Source organism: Bombina bombina, chromosome 4 (assembly GCF_027579735.1).
Source record: "Bombina bombina isolate aBomBom1 chromosome 4, aBomBom1.pri, whole genome shotgun sequence".
Taxonomy (NCBI): Eukaryota; Metazoa; Chordata; class Amphibia; order Anura; family Bombinatoridae; genus Bombina; species Bombina bombina.
The window spans coordinates 1,043,210,403-1,043,226,883 of NC_069502.1; the positions used below are offsets into that span (position 1 = coordinate 1,043,210,403).

At 36.3% G+C, this 16,481-nt stretch overlaps 1 protein-coding gene across 2 annotated transcripts in view; it reads left to right on the plus strand.

Moving 5' to 3' along the window:
* HAO1 (hydroxyacid oxidase 1) overlaps positions 1 to 13,697 on the plus strand; it is a 35,612-nt gene extending 21,915 nt beyond the window's left edge. Inside the window, exons 6-8 of one of the 2 annotated variants that reach the window (XM_053709334.1) lie at positions 2,706 to 2,864; positions 2,943 to 3,020; positions 13,505 to 13,697. In XM_053709334.1, the coding sequence (XP_053565309.1) occupies positions 2,706 to 2,864; positions 2,943 to 3,020; positions 13,505 to 13,519 (252 nt within the window). In that variant the 3' untranslated portion in view covers positions 13,520 to 13,697. The remainder of the gene's footprint in view (positions 1 to 2,705; positions 2,865 to 2,942; positions 3,021 to 13,504) is intronic. The other variant, XM_053709333.1, reaches the window with a different exon arrangement.
* Positions 13,698 to 16,481: the final 2,784 nt, after the last annotated feature.

The following is a 16,481-nucleotide window of genomic DNA, read 5'->3' on the forward strand; positions in this document are numbered from 1 at the left end:
CATTTCGCGATGTAATTGTACTAGCAAACAGGAGGTTAAACTAACTTGTTTTAAGAGATACGGACACATAAATTATATAATAACGAAATGTATTTACAAGTAACAGTATGTAAGTATGTGCAAGAACTAAATAAGTTTAATAACACCAATAGCTACTTACTATTTTAATGGGATGTATGAGGTTGATGGGATGAACACAGTTTATGAATATTTGGTGGAATATTAGATAAAGACACTCGCATTTCATCATTAAGCATTTTTAAGCTTCCCCTTCCTATCCATATATCAAGAGCAGGAGCAGCAATGCATTACTGGGAGCAAGCTGAACAAAAAAACACTTTGACTTCTGACTTCAGCTCAGTGTTTAAAGGGACACTGAACCCAAATTTTTTGTTTTGTGATTCAGATAGAGCATGCAATTTTAAGCATTTTTTCTTTGTTCTCTTGCTATCTTTATTTGAAAAAGAATGCATCTAAGTTTTTTGTTTGTTTCAGTACTCTGGACAGCACTTTTTTATTGGTGGATGAATTTATCCACCAATCAGCAAGGACAACCCATGTTGTTCACCAAAAATGGGCCGGCATCTAAACTTACATTCTTGCAGTTCAAATAAAGATACCAAGAGAATGAAGAACATTTGATAATAGGAGTAAATTAGAAAGTTGCTTAAAATGTCATGCTCTAGCTGAATCACAAAAGAAAACATTTGGGTACAGTGTCCCTTTAAGCTGCTGTCCTCAGAGCGCTGCGAGTCCGACTGGCTGCAATTTGCAAACACACTGCTGTCCCACTCACAGGCTACACGTGCAATCATGAGCCAATTGAGGAGACTACACATGCAGTCAGAAGAAAATGTACCGCCAATTGGAATAGTTTAAATTCCCGCTAAGCTGCGCCAATAGGTTAAGATTATCTGTGATCCACTAGGTATCAATCACGTGTCAACCACGTGATATGCGTAGCAGGCAGGCGGAAAGTCGGAAACCAAAAAATAATTTAAAAAGACTTTTAAATTCAAAAACATTTGTGCTAAAGCAGGGACACACTTACACACTGCTGCCGACACACTAATGTGTCACGACAAACAGTTTGGAAAGCACTGCTCTGGGGAATGTGCGAGAAATTACAATTTGCATGCAAAATAAGTAGTTTAATGTACCTTTAACTTCACAAAGATTAAAAAAAAAATCATTCTGCAGGCACACCTGCCTGCTGCCTGCATTTAACATTTTACAAGCAAATTCTTGTGAAGGCAAACCCCCAGCTCTTGCACAACCAATTGTGTAAGACCGGGGATTGGAAATGGGTAAGGAAGGGAGCGCTATGATCTATGGTCTTGAAAAAGGCCTGGAAAAGGCAGAAACGCGTTGATATACTGGTGAGCTTATTTCTATCATTTGCAAAGTGTATAAACTTTATTGCACCATTGTTTTTCTTGTTTAATTGCAGGTTCAGGATATTCCATTTTTTGGATTTTTTGGATTTTTATTTATTTTTCTCCATTTCCCTTTTTTGTTTTTGATTTTTACTCTATCTATAGGATTTACTTTTTGCATTAACATTTTGCATTAACTCTTTGGATATCGATTTGTATTTTTGTATTTTTTATGTTATATATTTTTCACTTTTTCACGACACAATGAAGGTGGATTGACTACCACATATCAGCGTTAGGGCATTAACATTTGGACACTTTGGACTTTATTTATTTTGGACACTTTTGCATTTTTGTGAGTTTTTTGTGAGTTTTGTACATTTTTCACTCACCTCAAGTTTTATACTTGTGACTGCCACACACATCACACGATTGGTTATTTACCCATATTTGTGTTTTTTATCCTCGCTGTGTTTGCATTCTTTGTACATTATCACCTATGGTATAGCACGTGTATCATACTCTTTTAAATATATCATGGATCCATGTAGGTTTTAGTAATTGTTTAATTGCTTAATTGTATTTTTATATGCTTGAATCGCCATTTTTATTTAATAAATTGTTACAGTTTTTAGCCATTTTTAGCTTTTAGCGCTCACTTCCTTACCCATTTCTTATCTGTTACTTTTTAAGTCCGCTAGGGGACTTTTGGAAGTGAGCTTAAGGCTTATATACTAGCGATCGGTTTACGACATCCAGTATATAAGACCGGGGATTGTCAATATTCCCGGTCAGATCTGCCACCCATGAGAGTCCAGCTAGTGTCACAGGCTTTCACTCACAAGCTTGCACCAATTGGGCTCAGAAACTGCATCTATAAAGGTTTTTGTGTAAAAATTATAATTTCAGATTGTCCATGAGTTTGCAGTTATTCCTTTATTAAACTTCCTTTCCACATATTTCATTTGAAAACTTTAATTTATTAGTTGTTTAGTAAAGTACAATTAAATTAACAACTAGCTGCTATAACTAATTGATGTTGTTGGTGACTTCAATAATCACTTTGCCCATAGAATTATGAGTGTGGTGTCTCAATGTTTGCATACAGATGTCAGAAACTTTCCCTTTAATAATAAAAAAATAAAAGCGTTAATATTTTCCTATGTACAATCTAGCCCTAAATGTTTCACTATAGATCGTACAGTAGTAACAAAGCCTGTTCAAGCTGTTAGATGCCTTCATAACAGTTTTCTTTACTTTTTGTGCGATTGTTGAAAGCTGTTTCTTGTTTTTAAGTTTAACCATCTTATGTACATATTCTTTGGGCAGATTGATGTGTTGCAAGAAATAGTTGAGGCTGTAGATGGACAAGCAGAAGTATACCTGGATGGTGGAGTACGGAAAGGAACCGATGTCCTGAAAGCCTTGGCACTTGGGGCTAAAGCAGTATTTATAGGGAGACCTGCTCTTTGGGGATTAGCATATCAGGTAAATGCTGTGTAAAACTGTCAAACAATATAAACTAATACCAAGACTAATCCATTAATCTATTATTTGATTAATTAGGGAGAAGATGGAGTAAAGGATGTCCTTCAAATACTCATGGATGAATTTAGATTGGCTATGGCTCTTGCAGGTCAGAAGGTCATTGTGTTTCTTTTTTGCATTGACATACTAGAGTATGGTTATTTCTTTTAATACAAAGTCAACTTGTCTTTACACAACAGCTGAATTATTTACCCTATTTAGAGAAAAATTTACAGAATACAGTCAAATATAAATAAAAATCTGAGCGCTTGTATACCCAAATCTATAACCTAAATCCAAAGGTTTTGTATAAAATCTTTCTACAATAATTTTACGATAGAACTGATTTTACTTACGATAACGCATGAAAATAATTGAAGGGACAGTGCACTGCAAATTGTTTCTCCACTGTAACATATTCAAAAGTATCCATTTTACCTGTATTCAATTGTTTAAAAAAACATTCATTTACATTTATTTTTGTATTTGAAATGGTAGTTTTTGCCTGCGGTATTCCAACCTATACTGAAAATTTAAATTTTTCTTTCATGATTAAGACAGAGCATACAATTTTATACTATTATCAGATTTAGTTAATTGTATTAGTATATTTTGTTAAAGAAATAACAATGCACTACTGGGAGCTCGCTGAACACATTGAGTGAGGCAATGACAAGCAACATATATGTGCAGCCACCAATCCGCAGTTAGCTCCCAGTAGTGCGTTGCTGCACCTGAGCCTACCTGGGTATGCTTTTCAACAAAGGTTACCAAAAGAACTAAGCAAATTTGATAACAGAAGTAAAATGGAAAGTTGTTTATAATTGCATTCTCTGAATCATGAAAGTTTAATTTTGACTTTATTGCCCCTTTAAAGGGACAGTCTGCTTGAAAATTGTTATTGTTTAAAAATATAGATAATCCCTTTATTACGTATTCCCCAGTTTTGCATGATCAATGCTTTAAAATGAATACACTTTTTACCTCTGTGATTACCTTGTTTCTAAGTCTATGCAGACTGCCCCCTTATCTCAGTTCTTTTGACAGACATGCATTTTAGCTGATCCGTGCTGACTCATAAATAACTCCACGGGGGTGAGCACAATGTTATTTATATAGCACACAGAAACTAGCAGTGTCTAACTGTGTAAAACTGTTAAGATAAGAGGCAGCCTTCAACATCTTAGAAATCAATTTGAGCCTACCTAGATTTAGCTTTCAACAAAGAATACCAAAAGAACAAAGCAAATTTGCTGATAAAAGTAAATTGGAAAGTTGTTTAAAATTGCATGCCCTATATAAATCATAAACGTTTAATTTTGACTTGACTGTCTCATTAAGTATGGACTATGCAAAAGCTATGTAAACATAGCCAGCAGAATAAATTACACTCCCAGTGGAGATAGCAGATATAAGTAATACAATGTTATTTTTCAACAGTTCTCTCTAAGAACCTGATGATTCAAAGTTCTCCACTCTAGCAAAATGATCTAAGAAGTTACGTCAGTACTGTGAGGTCCCTGAAAAAATTGTAGAAATTGAAGTTTTTCCTTCCGAGCAGTTTATTTCGCTATGTAGGGTTCTGGATGTGAAAGAGAGACATATATTATAATATAAGCTACAAAAAATGTCCCTTTAAGACATTTCTCTGCCCCTTGTATCATGCAACAGCTATAATCCAATCACAAAATGCACGGGAGGGTGGGGGCGGGCGCGTGCACGTGGAGGGAGCGGGTGGGAACCGCTACACTACAGAAAATGCTGAAATAAAAATTTTTAAAAAAAATGTCAAAATGTAAAAAAACAAAAACGATCAGCAAGGTGGTGGGGGTTTGTCTGTGTGTGGGGGGGGGAAGCTACACTACAGAAAAAAAAAGCAAAACAAAAAAAAGCACTTTTTATTGCAAACTGGGTACTGGCAGTACCCAAGATGGCCCCCAATAAGGCAGAGGGGAGGGTTAGAGAGCGGTTTTGGGGGGGGATCAGGGAGGTTGGGGGCTAAGGGGGGGATCCTACACATTAGCATATGTAAATATGCTAAAAAATATATATTTTTTTAAAACCCTTTTATTTTAGTACTGGCAGACTTTCTGCCAGTACTTAAGATGGCGGGGACAATTGTGGAGTGGGGGAGGGAAGGGAGCTGTTTGGGAGGGATCAGGGGGTGGGATGTGTCAGATGGGAGGCTGATCTCTACACTAAATCTAAAATTAACCCTGCAAGCTCCCTACAAACTCCCTAATTAACCCCTTCACTGCTAGCCATAATACACGTGTGAGGCGCAGCAGGATTTAGCGGCCTTCTAATTACCAGAAAGCAACGCCAAAGTCATATATGTCTGCTATTTCTGAACAAAGGGGATCCCAGACAAGCATTTACAACCATTTGTGCCATAATTGCACAAGCTGTTTGTAAATGATTTCAGTGAGAATCCTAAAATTGTGAAAAATTTTACGTTTTTTTTTAATTTGATCGCATTTGGCGGTGAAATGGTGGCATGAAATATACCAAAATGTGCCTAGATCAATACTTGGGGTTGTCTACTACACTACACTAAAGCTAAAATTAACCCTACAAGCTCCCTAAAAGCTCCCTAGTTAACCCCTTAACTGCTGGGCATAATACACTTGTGGTGCGCAGTGGCATTTAGCGGCCTTCTAATTACCAAAAAGCAATGCCAAAGCCATATATGTCTGCTATTTCTGAACAAAGGGGATCCCAGAGAAGAATTTACAACCATTTATGCCATAATTGCACAAGTTGTTTGTAAATAATTTCAGTAAGAAATCGAAAGTTTGTGAAAAAATTTGTGAAAAAGTGAACAATTTTTTGTATTTGGTCGCATTTGGCGGTGAAATGGTGGTATGAAATATACCAAAATTGGCCTAGATCAATACTTTGGGATGTCTACTAAAAAAAAATATATACATATCAAGGGATATTCAGGGATTCCTGAAAGATATTAGTGTTCTAATGTAACTAGCGCTAATACTTGTATTTATGGCCCTATAACTTGCAAAAAAAAAGCAAAGAACATGTAAACATTGGGTATTTCTAAACTCAGGACAAAATTTAGAAACTATTTAGCATGGGTGTTTTTTGGTGGTTTTAGATATGTAACAGATTTTGGGGGTCAAAGTTAGAAAAAGTGTGTTTTTTTCAATTTTTCCTCGTAATTTATTATTTTTTTTATAGTAAATTATAAGATATGATGAAAATAATGGTATCTTTAGAAAGTCCATTTAATGGCGAGAAAAACGGTATATAATATGTGTGGGTACAGTAAATGAGTAAGATGAAAATTACAGCTAAACACAAACACCGCAAAAATGTAAAAATAGCCTTGGTCCCAAACGGACAGAAAAACATAATTTATGTAAGAACTTACCTGATAAATTCATTTCTTTCATATTAGCAAGAGTCCATGAGCTAGTGACGTATGGGATATACATTCCTACCAGGAGGGGCAAAGTTTCCCAAACCTCAAAATGCCTATAAATACACCCCTCACCACACCCACAAATCAGTTTAACGAATAGCCAAGAAGTGGGGTGATAAGAAAAAAGTGCGAAGCATAAATATAAGGAATTGGAATAATTGTGCTTTATACAAAAAAATCATAACCACCACAAAAAAAGGGTGGGCCTCATGGACTCTTGTTAATATGAAAGAAATGAATTTATCAGGTAAGTTCTTACATAAATTATGTTTTCTTTCATGTAATTAGCAAGAGTCCATGAGCTAGTGACGTATGGGATAATGACTACCCAAGATGTGGATCTTCCACGCAAGAGTCACTAGAGAGGGAGGGATAAAATAAAGACAGCCAATTCCGTTGAAAAAAATCCACACCCAAAAATAAAGTTTAAATCTTATAAAGAAAAAAACTGAAAATATAAGCAGAAGATTCAAACTGAAACAGCTGCCTGAAGTACTTTTCTACCAAAGACAGCTTCAGAAGAAGAAAACACATCAAAATGGTAGAATTTAGTAAAAGTATGCAAAGAAGACCAAGTTGCTGCTTTGCAAATCTGATCAACCGAAGCTTCATTCCTAAACGCCCAGGAAGTAGAAACTGACCTAGTAGAATGAGCTGTAATCCTTTGAGGCGGAGTTTTACCCGACTCGACATAAGCATGATGAATTAAAGATTTCAACCAAGATGCCAAAGAAATGGCAGAGGCCTTCTGACCTTTCCTAGAACCGAAAAAGATAACAAATAGACTAGAAGTCTTTCGGAAAGACTTAGTAGCTTCAACATAATATTTCAAAGCTCTAACTACATCCAAAGAATGCAATGATTTCTCCTTAGAATTCTTAGGATTAGGACATAATGAAGGAACCACAATTTCTCTACTAATGTTGTTGGAATTCACAACCTTAGGTAAAAATTTAAAAGAAGTTCGCAACACCGCCTTATCCTGGTGAAAAATCAGAAAAGGAGACTCACAAGAAAGAGCAGATAATTCAGAAACTCTTCTGGCAGAAGAGATGGCCAAAAGGAACAAAACTTTCCAAGAAAGTAATTTAATGTCCAATGAATGCATAGGTTCAAACGGAGGAGCTTGAAGAGCCCTCAGAACCAAATTCAAACTCCAAGGAGGAGAAATTGACTTAATGACAGGTTTTATACGAACCAAAGCTTGTACAAAACAATGAATATCAGGAAGATTCTGTGAAAAAGAACAGAAAGAGCAGAGATTTGTCCTTTCAAGGAACTTGCAGACAAACCTTTATCCAAACTATCCTGAAGAAACTGTAAAATTCTCGGAATTCTAAAAGAATGCCAGGAAAAATGATGAGAAAGACACCAAGAAATATAAGTCTTCCAGACTCTATAATATATCTCCCTAGATACAGATTTACGAGCCTGTAACATAGTATTAATCACAGAGTCAGAGAAACCTCTTTGACTAAGAATCAAGCGTTCAATCTCCATACCTTTAAATTTAAGGATTTGAGATCCTGATGGAAAAAAGGACCTTGCGACAGAAGGTCTGGTCTTAACGGAAGAGTCCACGGTTGGCAAGAGGCTATCCGGACAAGATCCGCATACCAAAACCTGTGAGCCCATTCTGGAGCTACCAGCAGAACAAACAAGCATTCCTTCAGAATCTTGGAGATTACTCTTGGAAGAAGAACTAGAGGCGGAAAGATATAGGCAGGATGATACTTCCAAGGAAGTGACAATGCATCCACTGCTACCGCTTGAGGATCCCTGGATCTGGACAGATACCTGGGAAGTTTCTTGTTTATATGAGAGGCCATCAAATCTATTTCTGGAAGCCCCCACATTTGAACAATACCTCTGGGTGAAGAGACCATTCGCCCGGATGTAACGTTTGGCGACTGAGATAATCCGCTTCCCAATTGTCTATACCTGGGATATTAACCGCAGAAACTAGACAGGAGCTGGATTCCGCCCATACCAGAATTCGAGATACTTATTTCATAGCCAGAGGACTGTGAGTCCCTCCTTGATGATTGATGTATGCCACAGTTGTGACATTGTCTGTCTGAAAACAAATGAACGATTCTCTCTTTAGAAGAGGCCAAGACTGAAGAGCTCTGAAAATTGCACGGAGTTCCAAAATATTGATTGGTAATCTCACCTCCTGAGATTCCCAAACCCCTTGTGCTGTCAGAGACCCCCACACAGCTCCCCAACCTGTAAGACTTGCATCTGTTGAAATTATAGTCCAGGTCGGAAGAACAAAAGAAGCCCCCTGAACTAAACGATGGTGATCTGTCCACCACGTCAGAGAGTGTCGTACAATCGGTTTTAAAGATATTAATTGAGATATCTTTGTGTAATCCCTGCACCACTGGTTCAGCATACAGAGCTGAAGAGGCCGCATGTGAAAACGAGCAAAGGGGATCGCGTCCGATGCAGCAGTCATAAGACCTAGAATTTCCATGCATAAGGCTACCGAAGGGAATGATTGTGACTGAAGGTTTCGACAAGCTGATATCAATTTTAGACGTCTCTTGTCTGTCAAAGATAGAGTCATGGACACTGAATCTATCTGGAAACCTAAAAAGGTTACCTGTGTCTGAGGAATCAATGAACTTTTTGGTAAATTGATCCTCCAACCATGATGTTGAAGAAACAACACAAGTCGATTTGTATGAGATTCTGCTAAATGTGAAGACTGAGCAAGTACCAAGATATCGTCCAAATAAGGAAATACCACAATACCCTGTTCTCTGATTACAGACAGAAGGGCACCGAGAACCTTCGTAAAAATTCTTGGAGCTGTAGCTAGGCCAAACGGCAGAGCCACAAACTGGTAATGCTTGTCTAGGAAAGAGAATCTCAGAAACTGATAGTGATCTGGATGAATCGGAATATGCAGATATGCATCCTGTAAATCTATTGTAGACATATAATGCCCTTGCTGAACAAAAGGCAGGATAGTCCTTACAGTTACCATTTTGAATGTTGGTATCCTTACATAACGATTCAATATTTTTAGATCCAGAACTGGTCTGAAGGAATTCTCCTTCTTTGGTACAATGAAGAGATTTGAATAAAACCCCAGTCCCTGTTCCAGAACTGGAACTGGCATAATTACTCCAGCCAACTCTAGATCTGAAACACATTTCAGAAATGCTTGAGCCTTCGCTGGGTTTACTGGGACACGGGAAAGAAAAAATCTCTTTGCAGGAGGCCTTATCTTGAAGCCAATTCTGTACCCTTCTGAAACAATGTTCTGAATCCAAAGATTGTGAACGGAATTGATCCAAATTTCTTTGAAAAAACGTATTCTGCCCCCTACCAGCTGAGCTGGAATGAGGGCCGCACATTCATGTGGACTTAGGAGCTGGCTTTGATTTTCTAAAAGGCTTGGATTTATTCCAGACTGGAGATGGTTTCCAAACTGATACCACTCCTGTGGGTGAAGGATCAGGCTTTTGTTCCTTATTGTGACGAAAGGAACGAAAACGATTATTAGACCTAAATTTACCTTTAGATTTTTTATCCTGTGGTAAAAAAGTTCCTTTCCCTCCAGTAACAGTTGAGATAATAGAATCCAACTGAGAACCAAACAATTTATTACCCTGGAAAGAAAGGGAAAGCAGAGAAGACATATCAGCATTCCAAGTTTTAAGCCATAAAGCTCTTCTAGCTAAAATAGCTAGAGACATATACCTGACATCAACTCTAATGATATCAAAGATGGCATCACAAATAAAATTATTAGCATGTTGAAGAAGAATAATAATGCTATGAGAATTATGATCTGTTACTTGTTGCGCTAAAGCTTCTAACCAAAAAGTTGAAGCTGCAGCAACATCCGCTAAAGATATAGCAGGTCTAAGAAGATTACCTGAACACAAGTAAGCTTTTCTTAGAAAGGATTCAATTTTCCTATCTAAAGGATCCTTAAAGGAAGTACCATCTGCCGTAGGAATAGTAGTACGCTTAGCAAGAGTAGAGACAGCCCCATCAACCTTAGGGATTTTGTCCCAAAACTCTAATCTGTCAGATGGCACAGGATATAATTGCTTAAAACGTTTAGAAGGAGTAAATGAATTACCCAAATTATTCCATTCCCTGGAAATTACTTCAGAAATAGCACTAGGGACAGGAAAAACTTCTGGAATAACTACAGGAGATTTAAAAACCTTATCTAAACGTTTAGATTTAGTATCAAGAGGACCAGAATCCTCAATTTCTAATGCAATTAGGACTTCTTTAAGTAAAGAACGAATACATTCCATTTTAAATAAATATGAAGATTTATCAGCATCAACCTCTGAGACAGAATCCTCTGAACCAGAAGAACCATTATCAGAATCAGAATGATGATGTTCATTTAAAAATTCATCTGAAAAATGAGAAGTTTTAAAAGATTTTTTTTACGTTTACTAGAAGGAGGAATAACAGACATAGCCTTCTTAATGGATTTAGAAACAAAATCTCTTCTGTTATCAGGAACACTCTGAGTATTAGATGTTGACGGAACAGCAACAGGTAATGTAACAGTACTAAAGGAAATATTATCTGCATTAACAAGTTTGTCATGACAAACAGTACAAACAACAGCTGGAGGAACAGATACCATAAGTTTACAGCAGATACACTTAGCTTTGGTAGCTCCAGCACCAGGCAGCGATTTTCCAGAAGTATCTTCTGACTCAGTTTCAACGTGGGACATCTTGCAATATGTAATAGAAAAAACAACATATAAAGCAAAATTGATCAAATTCCTTAAATGACAGTTTCAGGAATGGGAAAAAATGCCAGTGAACAAGCTTCTAGCAACCAGAAGCAATAAATAATGAGACTTAAATAATGTGGAGACAATAGTGACGCCCATATTTTTTTTAGCGCCAAAAATGACGCCCACATTATTTGGCGCCTAAATGCTTTTGGCGCCAAAAATGACGCCACATCTGGAACGCCGACACCTTTGGCGCAAAAGAACGTCAAAAATGACGCAACTTCCGGCGACACGTATGACGCCGGAAACAGAAAAAATTTTTTGCACCAAAAAAGTCCGCGCCAAGAATGACGCAATAAAATGAAGCATTTTCAGCCCCCGCGAGTCTAACAGCCCACAGGAAAAAAGTCAAATTTTAAGGTAAGAAAAAAATTGATTTATTCATATGCATTATCCCAAATATGAAACTGACTGTCTGAAATAAGGAATGTTGAACATCCTGAGTCAAGGCAAATAAATGTTTGAATATATATATTTAGAACTTTATAAAAAAGTGCCCAACCATAGCTTAGAGTGTCACAGAAAATAAGACTTACTTACCCCAGGACACTCATCTACATGTTGTAGAAAGCCAAACCAGTACTGAAACGAAAATCAGCAGAGGTAATGGTATATAAATAAGAGTATATCGTCGATCTGAAAAGGGAGGTAAGAGATGAATCTCTACGACCAATAACAGAGAACCTATGAAATAGACCCCGTAGAAGGAGATCATTGAATTCAAATAGGCAATACTCTACTCACATCCCTCTGACATTCACTGCACGCTGAGAGGAAAACCGTGCTCCAACCTGCTGCGGAGCGCATATCAACGTAGAATCTAGCACAAACTTACTTCACCACCTCCATAGGAGGCAAAGTTTGTAAAACTGATTTGTGGGTGTGGTGAGGGGTGTATTTATAGGCATTTTGAGGTTTGGGAAACTTTGCCCCTCCTGGTAGGAATGTATATCCCATACGTCACTAGCTCATGGACTCTTGCTAATTAAATGAAAGAAATGGAAAAGTGCTGTGGTCATTAAGGGGTTAAACACTTTGACATTGTTATATAAAATAAAAAAAATAAATAAAGTGGCATTTAACCCAAAAATTTTCTCACATTTCAGTTAGACAACATGATTTTAAATCATTTTTCCATTTACTTTTTTTTATCTAATTTGCTTCCTTCACCTGGTATATTTTGTTGAAGAAACAGCAATGCACATGGTGTAAGTCAATAACATGAAGCATATATGTGGAGCCACCAATCAGTACCTCCTGAGCCTATATAGGTATGCTTTCCAACAAAACATACCAAGTGAATGAAATAAATTATATAATAGAAGTAAATTGAAAAGTTGTTTAAAATTGCATGTTCTATCTGAATCATGAAAAAATTGGGTTTCATGTCCCTTCAATTGTGTGCAGTAAAAAAAAAACACGTTGAAATATGCTTTTATTATTTATTTAACCCATGTTTACTTTAAATTAAAGGGACACAATTTCATAGAGCATGTAATTTTGAACACCTTTCCAATTTACTTCTCTTACCTAATCTGCTTCTTTTTCTTGCTATCCTTTGCTGAAAAACAGACCTAGGGACATGAACCCCAATTTTTTTCTTTCATGATTTAGAAAGAGCATGCATTTTTAAACAACTTTCTAGTTTGCTTCTATTATCTAATTTGTTTTATTCTCTTGATAATCTTTGCTGAAAAGCATATCTAGATAGGCTCAGTAGCTTCTGATTGGTTGCTTCACATAGAAGCCTTGTGTGATTGGCTCACCCATGTGCATTGCTATTTCTTCAACAAGGGATATCTAAAAAATTAAGAAAAATAAATAATAGAAGTAAATTGGAATGTTGTTTAAATTTGCATTCTCTATCTGAATCATGAAATACATTTTTGGGGTTTAGTGTCCCTTTAAGTCTGTAAATTGGGTTTTTTCCAGTTCTAAGAATTGGATCTACTCATGGAAGACTTCACAAGCCTAACCCTCCACATGCCTTATTTAAGGTTTATTTATCTGTACTACTTCTTTAAACAAGTAGCAATTATCCCAACTGCAAAATGGATATTTGTAAGAAAAATTACATTTGCATGTTAGTTATCGTTTTTACATTTTTTTCTCTTTTTTTTTTTTCTACCAAAACATGTGAAAGTGTGTGAAAACTATCATAATTACAATAAAATAATCAGATAGGAGATATCAGATTTATTCTTAATGTACATGAAATTATCAACCTATTGTGATTTTTTTTAGCAACCGTCACAAATATTTTGTTTATTGATTTTACAGTTTCTATGAATATAAGTTTGATTTGTGTTGCTATTGCTATAAAGTAGGTTACTGTAATATTTTGCAACAATAACTGAAATATTTATTTTACAGGTTGTTGTACAGTGAACGAAATTGAAAACTCGCTTGTACGAAAAAATTGCTGTTCTTCTAAAATATAAGAAAATGTTAAAGGGTTAATGTGGCTTAGTATTGTGGGACGAATGTTTTCTCTTTGTCTGAAAACTTTACCAAAAAAATAAAATAAAAATGAAACCGTCTGAATAAAGAAATTTACATCTTTTAAGCTGTAGTCCAGACTTTACGTTTTATGCTCTTCCATTGTAACTTGAAAATAGTGTAATTCAAAAGGATTTGTACCCCCTTCTTGTTGCTAATCATTCTCCATTATAACCAATAAGGCAGCATCTTATAACAATTCCCTTCTCCATGCATACAGCGAGTTCTACTGTGAAGGACATGGCCGGACTGGCCTACTGGAACACCAGGAGATTTCCCAGTGGGTCGCAGCAGTTGGGGATGGCGCCATCTGTGTGATGAGCTATTGCCTCCTGGGCTGCAAATTATAGTGGCTGGAGAGGGGTTTGCAAGCATGTGTGCTCCTCTCTTAGAGGTGTTAGGATCTAACAGGGCAGAATGCAGCTCATAAGAATTTTGTCTGGGGTTATCAGGGGGAGAAAAATGACAGACCAATATTCAGCTGTAAGGAAGGTCATTTCTTAGGTGATAACCTCAGGGATATATAATTTAATAAATATATTTTAAGAACCAGATGTATGTATATGTATTATATGTGTGATGTAAATATAATTACACACACATATATATATATATATATATATATATATACATACATATATATATATATATATGTCTGTGTTGTGTATGTACATACTGTATATATATGTGTGTGTTTGTGTTGTAAATAGAATTTACATATATAGATACACATAAATATGTTTATACATACATTACATATGCATATGTATATACATGCTATTGCATTTGTTTCCCATATGCTTCATACCAGGCATTCATGAATTTATTGTATTAATCCTTACATCTCCACTAGATTAATTAAATACTCTTTTTCTAAATTAATTGCTCCTGAATCTGCTATCCTCCAATTTGAGATATTGATCTCTTGTTCTGGTATTGCTCTTTTTCTAAAAAATATTTCACGAGTCAGTATATAAACAACAATCTAACATTTTTTTTCATTACAAGCATTCCCTCGGGGGTGTGTGCATTTTACGGAGTCAACAAATCATAGTTCTGGTCTTTAATTTTTCCAGGACTGCTTTTTATTCCCAGTCTGGCGCTAGTGAAGAAATCTGTATCACAAAACAAATGATTTAAAAAAATAAATAAAAAAAAAGGTCATCTATAAAACAGTCTAACCTATGCTCAAAAGAAAACCTGAATATAGGGGAAGTGATGCTCAGTTATAATCATAATTCCTAATCTCACCTTTACAATGAGGCCTCTAGTAAAAAAGTCTGTGCTTATGTTAGATAATAAGGAGCAACATTCCAGGGTGAGGAGGCATTGTGTTCCTCTTGGTCCCCCCCAGACACTCACGGTCTGGGGGGACCAAGAGGAACAAAATGCCTTCTCACCCTGGAATTTTGCTCCTGATATCTAACATAAGCACAGACTTTTTTACTAGAGGCCTCATTGTAAAGGTGAGATTAGGAATTATCAAGAACTTTTATATTGCAAGACATTTGCAATATACTTAGATGAGCAAAAATGCTTCTAGTAAAAGTTATTACTGTTATTTAGCAGCATATGCACATATGCTATGAGTGCACCCGTATGCAAACACCACACCTTCTCAGAGAGTCAGCAGTGGCTTGTATGACACAAATTGTCTTCACTGACAAAATACACAGCACTGCCAGCTCTCTAAACAGGCATGGTGTTTGTATCTTGATCCTCTAGTCCAGTGATTTTTAACCTTTTTTTGCCGTGGCACACTTGTTTACATTAAAAAATCATGTGGCACACCACCATCCCAAAATTTAAAAAAAAATCACACATTGTAGCCTAATATATATATATATATATATATATATATATATATATATATACACATACATACACACAAACACATACTGTATGTATTGTGCTGTTATGCCATGCCTCCTACAAACTACCCCTGCACTGGGAGTAAAAAACAAGCAAAGTTTAAAAAAATATGTCACACTGTTGTCAGTCTGCCGCGGCACACCTGAGGATCTCTCACGGCACACTAGTGTGCCATGGCACACTGGTTGAAAAACACTGCTCTAGTCAAACATATGTGCATATGCCACTGAAACAGTGATAACATTTACTAGAAGCATTGTTTGCTAATGGGTGTATACAGCAACATTGTTTCTATTTAATAGCAAAGTGCATTCATACACATTTTAATTTTGACCTTTTTTTATCCCTTCAAATATTCAATTCATACATATGCGTTAAACAGGTTTGGGAAATAGAGAACTAATAGAGTGAACTGGGGGCTACACAATGGCCCTCTCGCCTTTAGGTTGGACAAGCCTGTACTACACTTTACATTTACAGTATAATCTAAATTCCAATTACAGCTATGCCAGGATTTTTTTTTATTGCTTTCAAAATATTACACAAATATTAATTCCACTTGGATAAATGAAACGGGCCTCCCTCCTTTTTCCTTGTAGCGTGCACATTTTGACATCACCTTCTATGCTCTATACCTAAATTGGTAATGTATATTTGTATAAAATATTTTCATACATAATACTGCAAATGTCTTGACTATTGAAGTAATTTACTGCCTTGTACTAGGCCTCCACTGCATATGGTGCTTCCTGTCTTGTTGAGTGGTCTGGAAATACTGAGGACATCATTTATGAGCTTCATAAAGATGCTTTTCACCATACTCAAAAGCATAAATCAGCTGTCAGGTGTTAGGTTAGATGCATTCACATGAATCTGGAGTGTATCTATGGGAGTTACAGTCACACACACCTTACATTGAGAGACTCCAAGCTATTACTTAAAAAGGAACTAGAAAATTCTTGTGTTAGCTTTTAAACTA